Source organism: Arachis stenosperma, chromosome 6 (assembly GCF_014773155.1).
Source record: "Arachis stenosperma cultivar V10309 chromosome 6, arast.V10309.gnm1.PFL2, whole genome shotgun sequence".
In the NCBI taxonomy this organism is placed as follows: Eukaryota; Viridiplantae; Streptophyta; class Magnoliopsida; order Fabales; family Fabaceae; genus Arachis; species Arachis stenosperma.
Window position 1 is genome coordinate 61,929,752 of NC_080382.1, and position 22,981 is coordinate 61,952,732.

The 22,981-nt window shown below is 35.7% G+C and overlaps 2 protein-coding genes and 1 long non-coding RNA gene across 3 annotated transcripts; 2 read left to right on the forward strand and 1 right to left on the reverse strand.

Moving 5' to 3' along the window:
* Nucleotides 1–2,772: 2,772 nt before the first annotated feature.
* LOC130935087 (uncharacterized) lies at nt 2,773–8,195 on the reverse strand. The gene is made up of 13 exons (XM_057864651.1): nt 7,378–8,195; nt 7,196–7,271; nt 6,994–7,083; nt 6,865–6,909; nt 6,578–6,658; nt 6,007–6,082; nt 5,808–5,866; nt 5,598–5,708; nt 5,345–5,484; nt 5,232–5,271; nt 4,604–4,666; nt 4,344–4,525; nt 2,773–3,822 (listed from the first exon to the last, which is right to left on the reverse strand). The coding sequence occupies exons 1-13, from the start codon at nt 7,812–7,814 to the stop codon at nt 3,342–3,344; spliced, it is 1,881 nt and encodes a 626-aa protein (XP_057720634.1). The 5' UTR covers nt 7,815–8,195; the 3' UTR covers nt 2,773–3,341.
* A 10-nt stretch (nt 8,196–8,205) lies between these two features.
* LOC130935088 (dual specificity phosphatase Cdc25) lies at nt 8,206–9,614 on the forward strand. The gene is made up of 2 exons (XM_057864652.1): nt 8,206–8,646; nt 9,229–9,614. Exons 1-2 carry the CDS (start codon nt 8,425–8,427, stop codon nt 9,400–9,402), a joined length of 396 nt encoding a protein of 131 aa, XP_057720635.1. The 5' UTR covers nt 8,206–8,424; the 3' UTR covers nt 9,403–9,614.
* Nucleotides 9,615–14,336: 4,722 nt separating this feature from the next.
* On the forward strand, nt 14,337–14,797 carry LOC130933374 (uncharacterized). The gene is made up of 3 exons (XR_009067692.1): nt 14,337–14,382; nt 14,585–14,655; nt 14,771–14,797. It is a non-coding gene; the product is annotated as an uncharacterized LOC130933374 (long non-coding RNA).
* Nucleotides 14,798–22,981: the final 8,184 nt, after the last annotated feature.

Below are 22,981 nucleotides of genomic sequence, written 5' to 3' on the forward strand. Positions count from 1 at the left end.
TAAGAAAAATATAGAGTTGTCACACCTCCAGTTTGCAGATGACACTATATTATTTTGCCCATCAGAGGAGGAGACCATCAGAAATTATGCCAGATTGCTAAGGTGTTTTGAGGTGATGTCGTGGTTAACTATTAACTTCGATAAATCAAGTTTAATCCCAATCAACTATGAACAGCAGTGGTCTGACAACATATGCAACTTATTGGGATGTAAAAAGGATAACCTTCCAGTCAGATATCTCGGTATTCCTCTACGAGCAAACCCAAGGCTGGTCAAGACTTGGAAACCGATAATTGATAAGGTAGAAGAGAAGCTCATTTTGTGGAAGGCAAAGGTGCTAAATAAAGCTGGTAAGCTAGTCCTTATTAAGTCTGTGTTAAATAGCTTGCCTGTGTACTACTTGAGCCTATACAAGATGCCAAAGGCTATGGCAGAAAAGTTGATATCGTTGCAGAGAAGATTTCTATGGAGCAAGGAGGAAGGTAGGAATGGTATAGCGCTAGTTAAGTGGGAAGTGGTTCAAGCCCCTAAAAAGGAGGGTGTACTAGGGGTAGGTGATGCTGTGATTAGAAACACTGCTCTCCTCTTCAAATGGTGGTGGCGCTTTTCGAAGGAGGAGTGTCCTTTATGGAAGAAGGTTGTATACTCTTGCTATGACTTGAATCCCAATGTGACGTTATCACCTCAATCACTACCTACTAGAGGGGGGCCATGGAAAGATATCTGTCAGTTGCACTTCAAGAATAGCAATGTAAGAGATAAGATTATTGCTGGGTTGTATATGGAGGTGGGTGATGGAAGGATGACTAGATTCTGGAAAGATGTCTAGTTACAAGGTGGTTCGCTCAAGATTAGATTTCCGAGACTTTTCTCTGTTTCAAACCGCAAAAAGGATCTATCATAGGGGATTGTGGATTTTGGGATGTGTTAGAGTGGATTTGGAACTTCCAGTAGAGGCAAGACTTATACCAGTGGGAGTTGGAATTAGTGGATCTTTTGTATGAGTCTTTACACCCTGTAAAACTAGCATGTGATAAGCAAGACAGGGTTGTTTGAAAGTTTGACAAGGCATGACTTTTTTCAACTAACTCTTTTGTGCAGGTGGTACAGTCAGATACTCTTCCGGAGGATATCACTAGCTACAGTTTCACCAGAACCATCTGGAAAGGTTTGGTTCCACCACGTGTGAAGTTATTTATTTGGTTTGCTTTGGTAGAAAAAGTAAATACTAAAGAAAGACTTCTTAGATTTGGAATTATTAGTCATGGTGACAACATTTGTGTATTATGTAAAAGAGATGTTGAACATATTCACCACTTGTTTCTGGGCTGTAAGTTTACTTGGCAGGTGTGGTGTTGTTGGCTTTCTGACTTCAGGAGATCGTGGTCTATCTCGTGCTCACTAAAAGAACATTTTGAGAGTTGGACAAGTATTGTTAACAAGAAGGAGTGTAACAAGTGGATGATATGCTTCTTTGCAGTTATTTGGAATATTTGACTAGAGAGGAACGGGCGGATTTTTAACAAGGAAGGTGGTCCAAAAGAGGTGTTTCAGAGATCTTTGACCAGCTGTAAAGAGTGGAGTAGTTTGGATCCCTTTCGTTGTTGATGGCAATGCCGGAGATGACATCAGAAAAAGTTTCCTTTCGCTTCTTTTATATTCCTTTTATGATTATGGTTGCAGTTTAATTTGTTTGCCGCTCCACTGTATTGTGTTGTGCTCCCTTGTTCCAAAAAAAATATATAATATTTAAGTATACCTTGCATTGATTTTATATTTATTTAGTTTGATATTATATTGGTTTTGTTATTTGATTAGATTCTATCATTTGCTTATAAATAGACATTTTTCACGGTAAAATATATCTAAATATCAAGTTTATTCTTGAATTATTATCATGAATCTTAATAAGCAATATTAGTTTTTAAGATAAAATGTTTTTTTGTCCCTAATGTTTAATTTTATTTAATCTTATTCCTAACATTTCAATTAGTTTTAAAATTAGCTGTGAATGTTAATTCCATCTTTTACATTAGAGACAAAGTTAAAAACGTCTAGGAGTAGCTTTAACACATTGAAAATGTCAGAGACAATTGAATGAAATTAAATGTTAGATGTATCAAACAAAAAATCGCAAACGCTAAAAAAACATTTTATCCTAATTGCTATATTTAGTTAAACATATTAGCTCTTTTTTTAATTATTATTTTATTATTGAATAGTCGGACTTATAAAAAGTACATCGTGACATTTTAAAAGGGGTGTTGCTTCCAAATTCCCTATAGTAAATGAAAAAGTTTAAAGTTTACAACATCAAGTGACTAACTGAAATCCCCATGTCCACGAAAAATTTAAAAAGGTGTGCATCTTTCGGTGAAAGTTAACCCACATAGATATGTCCAAACAAATCAGGCCATAAACAAACGCATCAAGATTGCGACAGTAACTGGCATTGAAATGGTAATTTAATCAATTGACATTCTATAAAGTATAGAAACTTGACAATTCCTTCAAATTATTACGATAGATATAGATTATTGAGTTTGTGCTCAAGGTCAAGGACAACAATAATGCACGAAGCGTAGGGCCATAATGCATTAATACCCGGAACAAACAAATGGGGTCGCTGGTTTGGAGCTTTTGAACCATGAAGGGTGACAAAGATCGAATGTTTTCCAAACAAAAGAAATATACCTAAGCATTGTTGAATTATAATAGTCCTCTCCCTCTCTCTTACCCAATCCCGTATCACTGCATTTTGATTCTTTTCATATTTATTCTTGGGTGCCTTAGTTATTTGATTGATGTGAAGTGAAGATGATGGTGGCCCCAACAAATGTAACTCCAACGTATCACAATGCATTTAACTAAAGTAGTCTCCTCTCTCTCAGAACATATGCGAAACATATTAAAACATTTTCTATCTGATATCAACATCACTTCCGAATGAATACATTTCTTCCATGGAAAACTATGCTTATGATTGAGACGTGTCACTGAATAAGGTTATAAGGATAAGAGAATTCACTTCTGTTTACTAGGGTATTTGTCCCCTTGCATATGGAAACATGGAAATAAACAAAATTAATTGGAGTATTACAGGCGGTTTTCTTCCTAACAAATTCATTTCATACTTTTCAATCTTTCATTCACATATAGTTTTCATTGCATATTTACAGTAAAACGAACAAAGCATACATAGGCTCTATCCAAAATTGCAAATCAATAAATATCTGCTGCTCTAGGTTAAGGACAACCTACATTTTTCTCGGGTTCATATGATTATAAAACAAAAAAAAACTCCATTTTTCTTCAAAGATTGCAAAATAAAATTACCTTGTTCACAAGACTTTGGTGTAGAAAAGTTGCAATGTCGTCTCACTCAAACAGCCAAGAATTCCACAACTCCGAGAGTACCTAATATCACGAGCCTGAGCAGGCAGTTTGAATCGTTGGCTGACGCTAAAAGAAGGCAGCTCGTGCAAGATCAATTCAAATGTTGCTTCATCTACAGCTGCAAACAAACTTCTTTGACCCTCTATGTCTATAATAGCATGTTTTGGAAATCGAATTTTACTTGGATTGGCATTCGAGGAACCCATCTTTTTGAAATAATCAGTGCGCTGTCTCTTGAATAAGACATGACAGCCCTGCATTCCTGCTCCAATTACTTGAGAAGGAGTGGATGATAGTTGAGAAAGCTGCGTACCCATTGACATGTCAAATTTCGGACGGTATGAAACAACAACGTCATCACTGCTAGGGCAATAGGCAAGGGATATACAAACTCCTTGGTTATCAGTTTCAGGAAGCATGAATGGCCTTCATTAAAAAATTAAAAAGAAAAGTCAAAAGGCAGGGAGGCATTAGGACAGCTGATTTTAAAAAATAGAGCATAAGATTACTTCCACATGATTAGCATCAACATCATCATCAGACTGCCGGTACCAAATTAATATTATGCAGAGTAAATTTGGTGTAACTCATCATATACTATCTCATACCAAGCTTTAAATGCTCAGTGAAACATGCAGAAGTTTCCCAGAGTTGAGTATTAATTTATGGTAAAGTAATGCGTTTCCAAAACCCAACAGAAAGGAAAATTGACACTAACAAAAGAAACATTTGAAGGAATAGAGATGGAGTAAACATTGGAAAAAAAAATTTTCCTGACTTCATTATAGATTAGAAAACAATTCCAGAATAAAAATGAAAAATTTCACAAGTGCCCTTCAAAATTGAACAATTACAATTTTGATACATAGCATCAGCTGGAAAAACTTGAGAACAATATTAGGAAATATAAACATATAACTACACCCCACACAATGTAAACAGCATACCCTTCTTCAGAATCAATGTTCCACTGACAAAGGCCAATGGCAGATGCAGATAAGATGGAGTTAGGAAGACATGAAGTTTGCAGAAGAGAATGAACAGTATGAACAGGGTTGCTAGTCAATCCAACTAAAGACTTCATGGGTCCTGCAGTTTGTCGTATATCAAACACCAAGACAGAACCATTCTGCAGGACAGATAGATAAATATAAAGATTAGCATTTGAAGTTCCTACATCCCATGAATACAAAACCACAGTGCTGACCTGAAGTCCAGTATACATGTTATGTGAACTGTTGAGATCCCAAGAACATGACCAAGGAGGAACCTGAAAATAATGATAGTAAGACTAAAATCTCACAAAAGGAATAGTGACCTCTAACTTCTGTGACAATTCAAAGTTCAGGTAATATCATTACTCCATTTGAACAACTGTGTAAAACAGAAATGGAAAGAATTAAAGAAATCTAATAGATTTAACAATTTTCTCATGTCATTTGAGATTTTGGCTTTGGCAGAACTAAAGAAGGAAATATCCACTTCTCTCATTAGACTCCTACACAATTGAGAGGAATTCCAGTAATTTACTTGGCTTCTTTGAGTGCCCAGCTAATGGATATTCTTTGTAAAACATGAAATGAGAGATTTGACTAGCTCAGTAGCTTGTGCTATCTCCTTGGGTTTAGTGAGGATATCTTACATTCACCTTCTGAACTCTTCTCTACTATATTTTGATAAAAATGGGAAAAGCTTCATCTACAAGTATTACTGTAGAAAACCACAAAGCATAGTAAAACATAATATTACCAATAACTTTTTCTTTTCGTACATTACTATCAACAGATTTATTATTACTAATTCATGAAATCAAAATAATGGATCAAAACTTCTACCTGTAGATCATAGTTGACAACAGTATTCTTGCTCTGCACACTGTTATAGCATGAACCACATCAATGACCACATTTTTACCACGTCAGACAACCAATTAGTAATGCAGTCATACCTGAGCACTGATAACTTCTTCCCTGTTGAAGCATAGAGGGCTAGGCTTCTATCAGAAGGAGAAATATGTAGGTCTCTAATACCCTCTGTAGTAGAAGGCAATAAGATATCTTCCATATCGAATGGAGATATCAAGCTCATCTGAAAGGCAACAATGCAAGGTTTCCATAAGAATTACAGGGAAAACCTTCATGTAAAGAATATATTAGAGACACATACTATATATCAAATATTTCAAAGTAAAAAAATCTTACTTTAGTTAAAAAGTCTGCTCCACCTATCACCCTTGGCTTTCGTGCAATTAGTAAAATTTGATTGGATACATCCATATCAAATACTCGTGCATCATCCATATTAAATGTTTTCTAAAAAGAGCATAACAACAAAATTCTAAATAAACAGAATAAATACCCTTCTACATAACCAGGTGGAGACAAGACTGTAATAGATAACAAAAGTCGTACCTGTAATGCAAAATTGCAAAAAGATGCTTTTACATGGGACTTTAAGCTAAAATTTTGCTCTGCAAGATATATAGCTTGTAAGTCAATGTTCTCAGAAACAATTTTTTTTTTTTTTTTTGCCAGGACCTTATGCTTTTTTAAAAGCAAATTAGGACCTATTTTATGCGGTACTCATTTTGAATTCTGAAAGGACCATTACCCTTTTCAGATCTCCACTGATAATCCTGAGTGCCATCTATGAGTTCAAAATGCATTCTCTCCATATCCAGTAGCAGCTGCTCCAAATTAGTATTTCTCAGCAAGATCAAAACTAGAAACTTAAAAGTATTTAAAATACATGCACAAGGATCAAAACTGAAATGCTTATACAATTTGCAGTTTCACCCAAATCTTTTATACAGATTCATACTTAAACATTTAGCATGCAATTGTTAAAAACTACGATAACAGATATTTTGCAACATGCTTATGAAGTACCCAAAAACTTGAAGATATCATGTTATTGCCTCCAAGGGGAATAAATGACAAAAGCAAGGATGCTATTTTATATGTTCCATTTTACAACAATAGCAGGCATGAGGAAAAAAAGGCACTAAGATATTCAAAAACAAGACACTTAATGAGACATGAACAACTTTGCTCTATGTGCCATAAAAATTAAATTAATAGCATGTACCAAAATAGTGAACCTAATGTGTATAAAAACAGTAGATTCCCAGTGATCAGATGGATGGTATCATTTACAATTATGGATTATGAATAGAGGATACCGCTTTAAGCTTCTGGATTTCCAGACGGTATGCAGCTTCTCTTTTCCGCCATATAGCCTCTTTCACACGCCAATCAGCACCCTTAGAACATATTGATAATTGAGTTATTTTCTTAACAAACAATGTTGGAATATTAGCCCCTTAAATTCCAGCAGAATTCAAGCCCAAAAAGAGCAAACCCTGGAGATTAAAATATCTAGATGGTAGATACATATAGCTAAAAAAACTGCAGGGTCTTTTATTTTGTTACGGTAAAAGCAAGAAAATTTTCACCAGCAGCATGATACCTTACTTTCCAGTGCAGCACATTTGGCTTCAAGCAACCGAATTTTCTGCCACAAAAGAAGATCCATTTAGACAAATTAATTTCTTAAAGTAACTTCCAAAGTTTTTAATGCAAATAGAATCAGCTTTACCTTCTGAGATTCATCATCAACAGTAACTACTCGAGATGCATAGAGCTTCCTCACATCCTTTAATGAGCATTTTATATTGCATTGTGGACACTATAATGAAATAAAATAACACATAAAACAAGAAAACCGAATCGTTAATATCATTATATGCATTTGTATATCAATTTCAAATATCATATGACAATCTATTATCTACAATTACCTTGCCTGTACTTCGTCGCTGTTGAAGCCATCTTTTTATACAAGACATACCATATATGTGTCCACAAGGAAGACAACTGAACCAAATAAAGTACCAAAGAATCACGTTAAGCATACTAATCAACAATTAGTGAGTATGATTTCACAATTAACATATCCAATTAAGTGTAGTGGCGGATGAACCAGATTTGGTGGTCGCCGCTGTTGGTCCAAGCTTCCATACAGATAGGGCAGAAGAGGCCGTCAATGTCAGTGCGGTTCCACTCGCTGCCTTGACTGCCATCAATTGCCAAAGACGAAGACGACGCCTCTCGGCCTTCCGTTTTGCGGCGCTTGTTGCTTACTTCGTCGTCTCCGAAGCTGCTATGCGACTGCGATTCCACGGTGATGACAATTGGCTGTGGATTAGAAGTTGTGGAAGGAGCCACTGGGAAAGCCCTAGGCGATGAATCTTCGTCCTCTTCGTTGTCATCTTCTTCTTCTTCTTCTTCTTCTTCTTCTTCTTCTTCTTCCTCTTCCTCTTCCTCTTCTTCGTCCTCGTCGTCATCGGAGACTCCGTAGTCAGCTGCGGTAACGGTGGCGTGTGGCGGAGGAACATGGTGGTCGAAGGGATTGTCCATGAGAGAATGACCAGAAAATGAAGCGGATGGGTAGCCCTAAGCGCCTGCCAGGAGGGAAACTAACCAGCCAACACACGCTCGGGCGCCAAACTGCCTACTCTCTTCTTTTTGGAATTTCCAATGAAAATTGTACACGGGCTTTTCTTTCTTTAAATTTACCTTTAAATGCTAGACGAAGACTGTTCTAATCACGTGACTAACATTCTCTCTTTGGTTTTTTTTTCAAACAGATCTTTCCGCCAGACCCAAATAGCCAAAAATGGAGTAGAAAATGTTTTTTTAAATCCAAATCCATTTAATTGGAAATTGATTTTGGGTCTGAGAAATCCAAATTCCAAAGTGAGGAAAGGTGGCTGAGGCATGTGATGTAGTGGCAAAGGCATTTGCCTCAAACTAAGCTACACGATGTTCAAATCCAAGCAGTAGGGCTTGGTTAGTGTGTGTGAGTGAGTGTGTTTGTATGACAAAAAAAAAAAAGTGAGGAAAGGAAAATTGAATTGAGAAGAAGCCCACGCGGTTTGAGTCAGGAGCGAGGAAAAGAAGCGTGAGAAGGAGGCAAGAAGGAACGGAAGAAGAGAAGAGAATAGGAGAGAAAGAGAAAGAGGGGAAGATGGCACGCAGCATAACGTACATAACTGGATCGCAGCTTCTGGCTCTTCGGCGGCAACCCAACATCGCGATCGTTGATGTGAGGGACGAGGAGAGGATCTGCGATGGCCACATCTCTTCCTCTCTCCATTTCCCCAGCGACACTTTCTCCGACAACATGCCTAACCTTCTCCACCAGGTTAAAGGCAAAGACACCCTCGTCTTCCACTGTGCTCTCAGCCAGGTACCCTCTCTCTTCTCTTCAACCTTCATCTACGCCTAACTACTTCACATTTTAGACTTCAATTCCAGTTTCAGGGATAGGTACAGAGTACAAATGCCTTCTAAGCTTAGAATCGTTTATATGCCAGACTGCACGGTACAGATATCAAACTATTCATTTAGAATAATAAGTTAATAACATTAGAAGCCACATACACTTGTAGAACCGTGTTATGCTGGAAAAGTCGTTCTGAGATAATACTATGATAGATTAGACTATAGAGAAGACTGATGTTAAAGCACATCTGAATTTACGATTCTAAATGTGTGATTCTCCTTTATTAGGATGATCTTCTACTCTTCTTGTTGTGAAATTTCAAATGCGATTTAATTGATTTATTGATCAGCTTCTTATATGCATAACTTGCTTTATAAAGATTGATCATAGTTCTATCTATGCTTAGTTATATCTTAAATTGCTATATCAGAGGATAAGATTTCTGTGACATTAGTGTCTTCCTAATTCCTATATCCATTTTATATAATACCATACCAGAATGTGTGTCTCTGAGCTGAAAGTGGTATGAACTATACTGTATTATAGGTTCGGGGACCAACTTGTGCTCGAAAGCTTGTCAATTATCTTGAGGAGAGTAAGGAAGATGCCGGGATAAAGAACATCATGGTCTTGGAACGGGGCTTCAATGGTTGGGAAGCTTCTGGCAGGCCTGTTTGTCGCTGCACTAATGTTCCTTGCAAGGAGCATGGGGCTGCATAACTAGTTAGGATGGAATGGAAGCATTGGCCTCATGTGTAATGCGTGCAGCACCTTTGTATACCAAAAAGGAAAATGTATGATTACTACTGTAATCACTTCTTAATGAGTCTTTGAGAAACTCAATTCCCTATATGTGTTGTGCATCGATTCCAATTGTAAGAAATATATCATTGGAGACTGGACCAAGAATAACAAAGATACTATTCCGTTTCTTTGTTTCTCTGTTTCTTTTTTTTGCTTCCTTAGAGTAGCACTTAACAGAACTAGATGTGCTATTTATGCTTTATAAAATAAATCAATACATATCAAATTATTACAGTGTGTATAATAATGTTTCCGTGTGTAGAGGACGAGATGAATACACAAGATCTATCAAACTTTGTTAATATAACTCAAAACTTGCTGTATTCACATGGGAAAACAAAAACGGGCATTTAGAGTTGGGACTTGAGAGATTCATGAAAATTTTCAGTAATTGGGATACAACGATGTGTTTATAATTCTTAACTATCTCATCTTAATTACACTTGCTTGTTGTAATAGTGGCCCTGCTGATATTTTTAGGCGCATCTAAAATGACAACGTTGTCCTTTTGCACTGCTAATATTTTGATCGATCATAACTTTCAAATTTAGGCAAGATGGGACTTGATATAGATTCGATGATTCATTGAGAAAAAGAGTAAATAAAAGACACCACATTATCTATAAAAGCAAAAATAATATATGAAAAATATATCAAAATATACTTTATTTAATTATATTACTTATAATTTTTTTAATATTCTCAGTACTTTTTTATTTAATACAATTTTAAATTATAAATTTTAATTATTTATGACTTAATTATTAGTTATAATTAGTTTTTTATTTATTTTATTTTTTTTAATAGAATCAATAATTTATATTATAACAAAATTATAATAATAAATTAATATACAAGAATTACGCTTACAAATTTTAATAAAACAAAACAAAAGATAATTTTTTTTATACAAAGCCAAAAATAAAAATTTTATAAAAAAAATATAATTATATATTTAAAATATTTGAGTACTAAAGAGACTACAAGCAAGAAAATAACGGCTAGAATTGATAAGAAAAAAATAAATTCAATCCTAACGTGATTTTCTAAACGCCAGAAGCTACAATTTCTAACTTCTTGTAAACACAAGTTAAGAACGTAAAATTACTTTGGCATTTAGAGCAAAAAAGCATTCAAACATAACAGTAACACACAATAGTAACAACTGGAGATCACACTGCATTTTCTCAAGTGCTAAAAAAACTGGAGAGGATCCATTTCCGTATATAAATAGGCATGAACTAATGCAAAAGTAACACACAATAGTAACAATAAAACTACTTCTCTCCTTTTTCATATACTATTCTTCTCTTTCTCTCTTTTACAAATAAGTTGCTACATATATTAGTAAATATATATAAATTATTTATATTATATTGAGATAATTATATTGGTGAATATTTATATTAAAATTATCTATTTATGCTTCTTTATTTTATATTTATTTCTTTATTTATTCATTTATTTTATGACAATATTTAACAATACGAGAGTAGTCGCTGTTGACAAAGTCAAAACTTTGACAAAAAAAATCAACTAGCCACCAGGACTCCTAGTTTCGTAATATAATCTAGAGTAAATATCGTTTTTATCCCCAACATTTGGAGTAAGTTCTAAAGTTGTTCCTAACATTTTAATCGTCCTATTTAAGTCCCTAACGTTTCAAAATTGACTCAATGTTGTCCTGCCGTTAGGGATCCGTTAACAGAATTGACGGCAGGACAAAATTGAGACGATTTTGAAACGTTAGGGACTTAAATAGGACGAAAATGTTGGGGACAAAAATGATACATAGAAATAAATTTTAATTTTATCTTTCAATAATATCAATTTTTTACTATACATAGTATTCAATTATTTTTTAATCACATCTAAATAAATTACACTTAATCATATTACTTTCATTCTAAATATATTAATTTTTTATAATTTTACTTTTAAAGATTTTTAGTTATCATAAAAGGTTTGTAAAATGACTAGTATATAAACTTACAGAAAAGAAAAAAATAATAAATATACAATAAATTATAAATTATATCTTTTGTCTCTCTAATGTATCAAAATTCTTTAAAATTATAAAAAAATAAATTTATTTAAAATGAAAGTAATGTAATTAAGTGTAATTTACTTAGATGTAATAAAAAATAATTGAATACTATGTACAGTAAAAAATTGATATTATTGAAAGATAAAATTAAATTAAAATTTATTTTTATGTATTGTTTTTTTTCCCAGCGTTTCGCACTACTAGAAAATTAGTTATTACAGACGGATATTTTCGACAGATTTTATCCCACGAAAATACAGACGGAATTTCAGAGGGATTTTTTGTCGGAAAATAAAAAAAATGAATTAGCATAAATTACAGATGGAAAAGAGAATCCGTCGATAATTCCGTTGGAAAAATTAATTTCTTTCGTGGGAAATAGTTACAGAGGGAAAATCCGTCTGTAATTAAAGAGACAAAAACGCTGCGTTTTATTAAATTATTACAGACGAAAAAATCGTCTGTAATTTAAAATTTTCCGTCGAAAATATTGAGTTAAATCCAACTCTTCCTCTATCCTCTCGAGCTCCACACTCCAAACGAAAACTTCACAGCCATCTTCCTCTCCATTCACACTCCAAACCTTTCTCCTCGGCGCCTTCATCCACCGCATTCTTCCATCATCAACTCAACACCTTTGGAACTTCTATCACTCTCGTCGTCGTCAATCATCGCTGTTCCCGTGCTGTCCCTTCTCTTCCCCTCTTTTACGAGGACAAACCCTAATCCTTCTTCAGCGACTTTTTCTTCCCTTCAAATCTAACACCGATGGTGAGTATTTGAATTTTCTACTATATTTTCTTCCAGTTTCTGATATAATGAAATTCCATTATTACAATGTATTTTTCTACTGTATTTTCTTTTTCTCTAGGTTTTACAAGAATGGCGTTGTTAGTATGGGACACAACAATGCTTAGTTTATATACAAAGGTTCAAGTAAATATTCTGGGAAGGCATCTATATATTGATACTGCACGAAGATTTGAAAGTTCTAGCACAACGGTGAGAACAACTTTCTTTTCCATCATTTTCCCTTTTTTAGAGTTTATTTGTTTATAACTCTTATTATGTTGAGTATAATTGGGATGCTTTGGATATATAAGGAGTTTAAAGGAAACCATATATCACTCTTTATAGGTCCTCTTCTGAATGGAGTGCAGGTGACAACACAAAATCCTGAGAAAGGTGGAACATTTGTGACTAATAGAGAGCGAATAAAGGTTATAGTCTATAGTTGAGGCTTTAGAATTTTTCTTGCATTTTGGTTGGTTTCACAGATGCTGTGAAACAATTAGCTGCTGTTATTTGTTGGCTGTCATTTTGGTGCTATGGATTTTCTATTTTATCTTGAGATTATGTTTAGGTGATGAACTTAATTCCAGGGAGAGGTGAGGAAGTATTTAAAAAATTGGAATAGTTTTCCTAGTTAAAATTTAGGTGTTTGCTACTCTGTTGATTGAATCAGTGCACAGGTCAATTCAACTAATTGACTTATTGCTCTTTCTTGCAATTGAACTAATCTATCATGTCAGAGTTGTTTGTGTCAGTTGACCTGTTCTGTTAGTTACAGATTAGAATGGAACCAAATAAAAATGGCAAATTATAAGGATTTAGGTGGAATGTCCAAATCAGTGGTGTGTTGCAACATGGGTTAAAGAAATTTATCTGCAATACTGTTGAATTTCCCAGCCAACTTTGCTAAATCATATGTAATTTATTTAGCACTTGTAATTTTTTGTTTTAATAGAGTCATCATGTAAGAAAATATATGGTCCTCTGGTCATGTGCCTCTAGTCCTCCTCCTTCAACTATATCGATTTTGGAAACATATAAGAAAATCTGTTTATGTAGAAAACGTTATATTGATAGCTAAGATAGTGGTATAGATCTTAGTACAGGTTTACACTAATAATAATTTCCATTAAATTTGCACAGTTGGATTATTTATAGTGTATGCTTTGATTTACCTTGAATTATGACTCCTATTTGTAAAAGAGTGTACCAAAAATCCATTTCTTCAATGCCAGGTTTAAAGAACAAATAGGAGATGTTTTAGCTGCTCGCGCTGCATATATTCAGCAGACTAGTAAAGAGTCAGATTTTGATTTTGTGCAAAATGTTATATCAAGAGCCAATATGGAGAAACGTTTGGTATGCAATTAGCCTTTGCTACAATTGAAGAAAGATTTACTCTTTGATGATAAGCTGATACAGAAAAGATGACTACATGCGCTACCTGTTACATTTTTATTGCAGGGAAATATGGAGTCAGCTTGTGGTATATACAAAGAAGCAATAGAGATGGCTGATTATCTTTCCAGAGCCCAAAATGTTGCTTGATTATCTTCAGGCCCAGAAATCCTCAGAAGAGTCTTTAAGAGAGTAGGTTTAGAATCTAATCTGCCCTTTTTTTCTGTTGATGTAGTTCACTATCCATTGATTAATTATCAATTATCATTGACCATTGACATATATCTATTGTTATCAGCTTGAAAAGGCAAAGAAAAAGGAAGCTGCATTCATTGTAACATTTGCAAAATGAGAACAAGAGATAGCAGAGTTGAAGGTATCATGCTCAAAATAAGATTTTTTCTATAGCATGGCTGTATATGTGCAATTACATTTCTTTCATTAGTACTGGGGATAAAATCTGGGGTGAGAAAATATGGCAGAGTTAATTTTAAATGTTGAGAAATAGGTTGATTAGGAATATGTTTTTAAATGTTGAGAAATAGCCAAATAGGTTTTCATCCATAGAAGAATTAATTTTATATTTCAGGGTATTAAGGAAGGATAGTATAATGGTGGAAGCATTGCTTTTGCAGTTATTCTTGTTATTGTTGTTACAGGTACTATGCCAATATTTTGTCTTTGTAAAGTTTCTAATAAAGCATTCAAACATGTTATATGGTTCTGTTTCTCAACTTGATTTTTTTATATAACTTTGTTATATATTATGGAGGTTATCACTTATCACAATAGTTACATCTGTAGTAATATTATCGTTTGAAGTGCGCATCACTCTCTTTCTTTCTCCGCTTCCTTTTGTAGCTATAAGTGATTATAAGCAGTCTCTTCAGTTTCGGGACCTAAATGAGGAGAAGAGAAACATTCGTTTGGAGGTTTGATTTTCGCTTCTCTGTACTTCTTTATTATTACTATTATTATTATAGCATCCTCCTTATCATATTTATATATTTTTTTTTCAATCTTTAAATTTTCTCTCTGCATGAGAAGGTAATTAGAGGAGGTAGAAGAGTTGAGATCTCAATCTAGTATGACTGGGGAGAGCAATATTGTAAGTGTTTTTTTTCCATTATGTGCTGAATAAGAAAAATTACTTGTCTCATTTCTTAAGTTTGATAATCATTTTCCTTTTTGCAGGTTGAAAAGAATTCTAAGAACCCTATTCTAATATCTGGGTGTAAAGTTGCAGATGGCAGTGGTGTTATGCTCGTAATGTTTTACCTTCTTTTGCCATGTGTGTGTGTGTGTGTCTATATATTGATTGCCATGTGTGTTGGTTTAGTCTTAGCAGGTAATAACTAACAAGTGTTTATCATAAAATGCAAAATTTTAATTTTGATTCTGGGGTTGCAGTAAATTCAATAATCACTTTTAATTGATTTTGAGTTTTTTGTGATCAGCCTTAAGGGATAAGCTTTACATTATTAAAGGTGGCTGTGATGCTGGAAGGTATTTTTTTAGTTAATTATGAGTCAGCGGTTCTTTATCCATTTTTGTCCTTGGGCTAGTGCTGCTTTTTATCTGCTTGAGATAAGTAATGCAATGATAAATGTAATTCAAGTTGATAATAAAATTGAGTGGACATAGTAAATTTTATTTCAAATGAATGTCTAATGATATAATTTTGGTGTATTTTGTTCTCTAGTGGTATAAAGATGGTTAAACAATTTTTCTCTCTACTATTACAGGATGCTTGAAAATCGTGTCCCACACATGCTAGATAATGATTAGACACCATATTCAGCACTTGATATCTTTGTGAAGGACATGGTTAGCATCAATAAATATTTTTTCACTGTTTGGCAGGAATATTAGTGTAACACTTTTTTCAAATAAGTTGTCATAATATTGTGCTATTGATATATATTCTCATATTCAGGGAATCATTATTTGTGAATCGGCATCTTTGAAAGTTCCACTTCAACTATCAACTATTGCTCATCAACTGTATCTGTCAGGTGCTCTAATGAAATATATATGGGTTTATGTTTCCTTCACTTCAACTTGATCATCAGTATTCCATTTTATTCAACATAAATAAGAAACAGGAAATCGCAACGAAGTCTTTTTTATGAATTATATCATATAAAATTAAAGGAAGAAAAGTGGGAGGAAATTGAGCTTGTCCATTTGATTTATTGGCTGATGAATAAAGGATGGTACATTTAGGATATAATTCTTCATGCTCATATTTTCCAGTGACCTTTATGTCACATAAATTAGGATCCTGCTATCTTAAACAGTTGAAAAATTTATGGAAATCAAATCTTCTGCATATGACAGATAGTGTCAATATGAAAGAGGATATCACTATTCATATATGTAAATAATAAGCCTTTACATGGCAGAAATTTAAGTTTCCATGTTGCTATCCTCTGCAAAACAAGAAAAATGAAGCATTTACATGGCAGAAAGGAGCTTGGAAATAGGGAAGAAAAATATTGATTTTGAATAATATTGTTAGGATAAGTACTGTCTCAAATGCTTTATGTTTCTGTGTAGGTTATGTTTCCTCTTTGTTTATGTTGCTTATTCTCTGATTCTTCAGTTCATAAGTAGTCAGAGAAGTTTAAATTCATTTCCGAAACTCTAGGCTTTCACTTCATCGCCTTCACTCTCTTCAATCCTCGCCCCCCTTTCTCTATAGAATCAGAGGGCCCAGCTTGCTCTGTAATCATGTCTTGGCGCGTGCAGAAGATGAGGCCAGAGGTTCCTCCACTTCTTCCTAGCAGCAGTTCCAGGTTCTTATGGATACCCATTTATAGCAAAGTTTGTGAATTTGTATATTCGATACTGATTTACATATTTTGAGTCAAGGGCACCTCAAAAACCAATGCAAGATTCAAAATTTCTGGAAAGTTTGTTGCATTTGAACCTAATGATATCAACTCCACTTAAAAATAAAAATAAAATATAAACGTCCGTAAATGTGGCAAAGTTACATATCTGCTGCATATAGCTTAGTGTTTAACTCATACACATATAAATGTTTTCAGGACTTACCAACTGAATCTGGAACTGTGATCCCCTATATTCACTTGATGAAACAAGCTCACAAGATTTTGAGGACAGTTATAAGCCCAAGACTAATTTGCTCAAAGCTGTTGCGGTATTTGCAGCAGCTGCAACTGGGGCAGTGGCAATTAACCATTCTTGAGTGGCAGCAAATTGATGCAGGTGGAAATTATCTCTCAACAAATTTCCTTCGGCAAGTGTACCAAATTTGTCGTCAAGTAAAAACTCACAATAGAGTGAGGTCGAATCCCACAGGGATTGATTGATCAAGCAACTTTAATTAGAAGAATGTTCTAGTTGAGCTAATTCAGAATTTGGGTTGAGAGTTGCAGAAAATAAAATGGCAGTAATGTAAATAACATGAAAAGTAAATGCTAGAATTAAAGAGCTGGAATTAGATGACTGAAATTAAATTGCAGAATTGTAAATGGGAATGGGGTGTTTGCTCATGAACATAAACGCAAAAATTAAAGAGAATGGGTTAGATCAGAATTTGGGGAGTTCATTGGGCATAGGAGATGTTGCAATTCTCCGGATCAAGTCATTTTCATCTCTTCCTCAATCAATGCACTCATTGATCTCCTTGGCAATCTTAATTGATTGAATTACAATTTCTTGCAATTCAATCTCTCAAATCTTGATCAATAGCCAATTCCTTGGTCAATTGCTCATGAGAAGAGATGAAGTGTGGTCACTGATTATACCACATGTATTTCCCAAATCAAGTATTGAGAGGATTATAGTCACATATCCATCCAAACCCAATTTGGTCCAGCATGAGAAAGCATTTCTAGCTTGATCTCTTCATTCCTCTTTCAAGGCTCAGAAGAGATCCAAGTTTGAATAGCTCCTTTTCCAAGATAACTACCCAATGGGATGAAGATCGAAAGCTTTCAAGTAAAATCAAGAGAAAAAAAAGAAGAAGAATAATGAAAACTAGTATTGATCCATCAAATTACAACAGAGCTCCCTAACCCAATGAAAGGGGTTTAGTTGTTCATAGCTCTAGAAAATGAAAACAAAGATGGAGAATACATCAATGAACTAGAAAAACAGAGTAAAATACAGAGAGTAGTGCTCTCCCTTCAACCTTCCGAACTCCCTAATAATTCAAAGCTACTCCTATATATACTACTCTTCACAGCTTCTAGTTGGTTCTTCAAGTCTTGGGCCTTTGGATCTTGAGTTTGAAGCAGTTCTTTTCTTTATTTGGGCTTGGTTTTACTTGCAGAGAGAAAGTGTGAAGTGGGCAGAGACTTTAGCTCAAGACGTTAGAGGTGTTAACATTCAGTGAGAAAATGGGTTCGAAAACGTTAGTGTCATTCAACTTTTTCACTAACGTTTCTTACCCAAGTAAAGGTCACGTTAACTTCAACGTTAGTGGCACAAACGTTGCCACTAACGTTGCCTCTTTGTCCTTCGCACAAGTTATTGGGACTCAACATTCCCAATAACGTTGAGAGCCTCTCCCTTTCCTACGTTAGAGTCCACGTTAACTTAGTTAACATGGCTCTTTTAACGTAGGTGTGCCAATCTTCGAGAACGTTAGTGACACTCAACATTGTCACTAACGTTCCAATATGCCCTTATTCTCGTTAGAGTCCACATTAACTAGGTTAACGTGGCTTCTAACGTGGCTTTGCAAACCATTTCCAACGTTAGTGACAATGTTGAGTGTCACTAACGTTGGCTCATCTTTCACTCATTGCCGTTAGCTTCCACGTTAACTATGTTAACGTAGAAGTTAACGTGGCTCCTTGGGGTTTTGTGGTTGCTTCCAACGTTAGTGACAATGTTGGGTGTCACTAACGTTGTCGACCATTCTTGCCTCTCACGTTAGCTCCCACGTTAACCAAGTTAACGTGGAAGTTAACGTGGCACATTGCACCTTAGGCCAACGTTAGTGACAATGTTGAACATCACTAACGTTGGCTTCCTTCCCCTTATTGACATTAGAGGCCACGTTAACCAAGTTAACGTGGACTCTAACGTGGCCACTTATGATCATTGGCCAACGTTAGTGATAATGTTAAGTGTCACTAACGTTGGCTCAAAGTCCTTCCTTCACGTTAGAGCTTACGTTAACTTAGTTAACGTGACTCTTAACGTGGGCAATGATGGCTTCGAGAGCGTTATTGGCAATCACTTTTCTCATTAACTTTGCAGGTTACCTCCCATTCCACGTTAGTGGCTACGTTAATGAAATTAACGTGACTGCTAAGTGGTTCCTCCTTGCTTCCTTTTGTCCTGAAATCAAGCAATAGAGTGCATCAAAGTTCTAGTCCAAGTCATGGGTAATGCAACATACCAATTGTCACTAAATTCATGCAAAATCCTCATGAAATCATGTAAAATGCACAATGTATGCTTGAATCAAGGTGTAAGTGAATATCTACCCAAAACTAGCTTATTTCCTAAGGAAATGCATAAAACTACCCTAAAAACAGTAAAGAAAAGGTCAGTGAAACTGGCCAAGATGCCCTTGCATCACAACACCAAACTTAAAGCTTGCTTGTCCCTAAGCAAGTACTGGAACAAGGGAATGATGAATGGAATGCCAAGAGAAATGAGTCATTCTTGTGGAGGTCATGTTACTGATTTTATGGTGGTTTCATGCATAGCAACTTAGGTTCATTCCATTACTGGCTTTCAGACCTTTATCATGCTCTAAAACACTGGTTTTGCTTACATACCATGAGACCTTTATTGATCCTTTTATTGTCATTTCAGGGCTTATTTGTGTTCTTCAGGCTAGGTGCTCTATAAGGAGGCAACTCTTTAAAATAAGCTTTCAGCCAACACTCCCGAACCAGTTGGTTCAAGGTGCTAGGTGTTGAAACACCCCCACGGACTTACTTCCTCAAGTCTCTCCCCCATACATACACACCACAGGCATATGGTTTATTTGTTTTCTTTTCTTGAGACCTTGGTGTCCAGCACCTTTTTGGGTTACTAAATGCTCTGTAGTGAGGGTTACTCTTGATAGTGGACTTTCAGCTGATAATTCTAAGTTAGTTAACCCAAGTTACCAAGTGATAAGGCACCCCTAAGAGCTTATTCATCCAAGTAGATCCCTCACACAAGAACACCACAGACACATGCCTCAAGATTAAAACCATTGGTGCCTAGCCTTATTACTTACTCTTTTTCTTTTGTTTTTCAATTTCATTGTTCTTTCCCTTTCTCTTATTAGGATCTTGTTATTTAGCTAGTCTCATGGGGTGTGTTCAAAGCATATGATTCAGGATAGATAGTTGTCTTCCCACCTCATGGTTGAACCAACTTAGCTAACTTATGATCACACCAAAGATTCAGAAAATTACTCCATATTATGAACTCCTCTCTGGTCTTTTTAAAACACAATCATTCTCTTTTTCATTTGATTCCAAGGACAAACATACAATTAAGTAAAGTAGTGGTGCAGTGACATAAAGAACCAGCAAACATAGACTTAAGCAATAAAACTAAAAATGCAGAGTTGAACTAGGTTCCGATCAACGCATGACTATTAATTAACAGTGCATTCGGACTTCCAATTTTTAACAAGATGAGGAGATGGAATTAAGTAGCAATACAACCTTTGAGAGATGGTTTGCTCTGCCAATCCAGTTGCCTTCTTGTTGTCATTGTCATAGTTCTTGATGCCTTACTTTCTTAGTTGAAGGTACACCATCTCCTCATAAGTTTCCTGCAAGGTTATTGGATGTTGCTTGTTTCCAAAGCACTTGAGGAATAGTCTGCTCGCATGTATGCTTATGATTTCTGAACTTATTTTGGGTGTGTGAACACCAAACTTAGTTCCTTGCTTACTACAAAACCTTGCATACATGTGTAGAACCTCGTATCTTGCTGTTAGCAGCCAATTAACTAAAGACTAATCTATATCCAAGTGGTTCCCTTAATTGGTTAGAGCTAGCAATGTGCTTTGAGAGTATAGTGTGATTCTAACTAGCATCCTCTGGTGAGACACCAAACTTAGAATCGCACTTTCACTCATGAATTATTTTGGTGTGGAACACCAAACTTAGCTCCTTGCAATGCAGGGGAAACAACTTGTGATCTTTATTGAAATGCTGTTGAAAAAGTAGTTACCTAAGGTTGGGTTGCCTCTCAATAAAGCGCTTCTTTATCGTCACTAGCTTGACGATTCCTCCTCTACTTGAGATGATAGTTTACTCTGGGATTTTCCCCCATGTTGCCCAGATAATGCTTGAGTCTTTGTCCGTTCACTGTAAAAGTCCTCCCTGACTTTTCATCCATGACTTCGATGTGTCCATATGGTGAGACTTTAGTGACAACGAATGGCCCTGACCACCTTGATTTGAGTTTTCCTGGGAATAGTCTCAATTTGGAGTTGTAGAGGAGTAATTGCTGTCCCTTTTAGAAATCCCTGGGTGCAAGATGCAGGTCATGTCTCTTCTTTGCCTTTTCCTTATATATTTTAGTATTTTAATAGGCTTTTGACCTGAATTCCTCCATCTCTTGCAGTTGCAAGATTCTCTTTGCACCAGCAGCAATGCTGTCAAAGTTCAGTATCTTGATGGCCCAGAGAGCTTTGTGTTCCAATTCTAGTGGTAAATGGCAAGCTTTCCCATAAACCAGTTGATATGGGGACATTCCCAGTGGTGTTTTAAATGCGGTCCTGTATGCCCAAAGAGCATCATCCAGCTTCTTCGCCCAATCTTTTCTTGATGCACCTACAGTCTTCTCCAGAATTCTCTTTAGCTCTCTGTTGGATATCTCTATTTGTCCACTTGTTTGGGGATGGTAAGGTGTGGCTACCTTGTGTTTCACCCCATATCGTAGGAGAAGAGTCTCTAGTGGTTTGTTACAAAAATGGCTCCCTCCATCACTGATGAGGGCTCTTGGGACTCCGAACCGGCTGAAAATATTCTTCCTGAGGAAGTTCATGACCACTTTGTTGTCATTTGTTGGGGTTGCAATGGCCTCTACCCATTTGGACACATAATCCACTGCTACCAAGATGTACTTGTTTGCATATGAGGTTGGAAATGGTCCCATGAAATCTATTCCCCACACATCAAATACTTCCAGTTCCAAAATGAAATTCTGTGGCATGGCATTTCTTTTGGGCAAGTTCCCAGATCTCTGACATTCATTGCAACTCCTTACAAATTCTTTGGCATCCTTGAAAAGGGTGGGCCAAAAGAATCCACTTTGTAACACCTTTGCTGCAGTCCTGTCCCCTCCAAAGTGGCCTCCGTAGCATGAGCCGTGGCAATTCCATAGTACTTCTCGTCCTTCCTCTTCTGAAATACATCTTCTAAGGATTTCATCTGAACACTTCTTGAAAAGATAAGGCTCATCCCAGAAAAAGTATTTTGCATCATTCATGAGCTTCCTCTTTTGATGTTTATTGATCCCTGGAGGTAGAGCTCCAGTTGCCTTTAAGTTGGCAATGTCTGCAAACCATGGAGCTTTGTTCACTGTCATTAACTACTCATCAGAGAAGAGCTCGTTCATACTCATATCATGTGTTTCCCCTTCCTCATGAGGAATCCTGGATAGGTGATCTGCCACCTTGTTCTCCACTCCCTTCTTGTCTCTGATTTCAATATCAAACTCCTGCACTAATAAAATCAATCTTATTAGTCTTGGTTTTGATTCTTGCCTGGCAAATAAATATTTAAGTGCTGTGTGATCTGTAAAAACAATTACTTTAGCACCAATGAGATATGATCTAAACTTGTCAAATGCAAAAACTATGGCTAGCAATTCCTTTTCAGTAGTGGTATAATTTCTTTGAGCATCATTGAGGACCTTGCTAGCATAGTATATGACATGGACTAAGTTATTTTTCCTCTGCCCTAACACTGCCCCTACTGCAAAGTCAGATGCATCACACATCAATTCAAAGGGTAAGTTCCAATCAGGTGGGGAGATGATAGGGGCAGAGGACAATCTTTCTTTCAAATGCTCAAATGCCAACATGCAGGTTTCATCGAAGATGAATGGTGTATCTGATACAAGGAGATTACTCAAGGGCTTAGCTATTTTTGAAAAATCTTTAATAAATCTTCTATAAAAGCCAGCATGCCCTAAAAAGCTTCTAATTGCCTTGACATCACTGGGTGGAGGGAGCTTTTCAATAAGTTCTACTTTAGCTCTGTCCACTTTGATTCCTTGGTTAGAAATCTTATGGCCAAGAACTATTCCTCCTGTCAC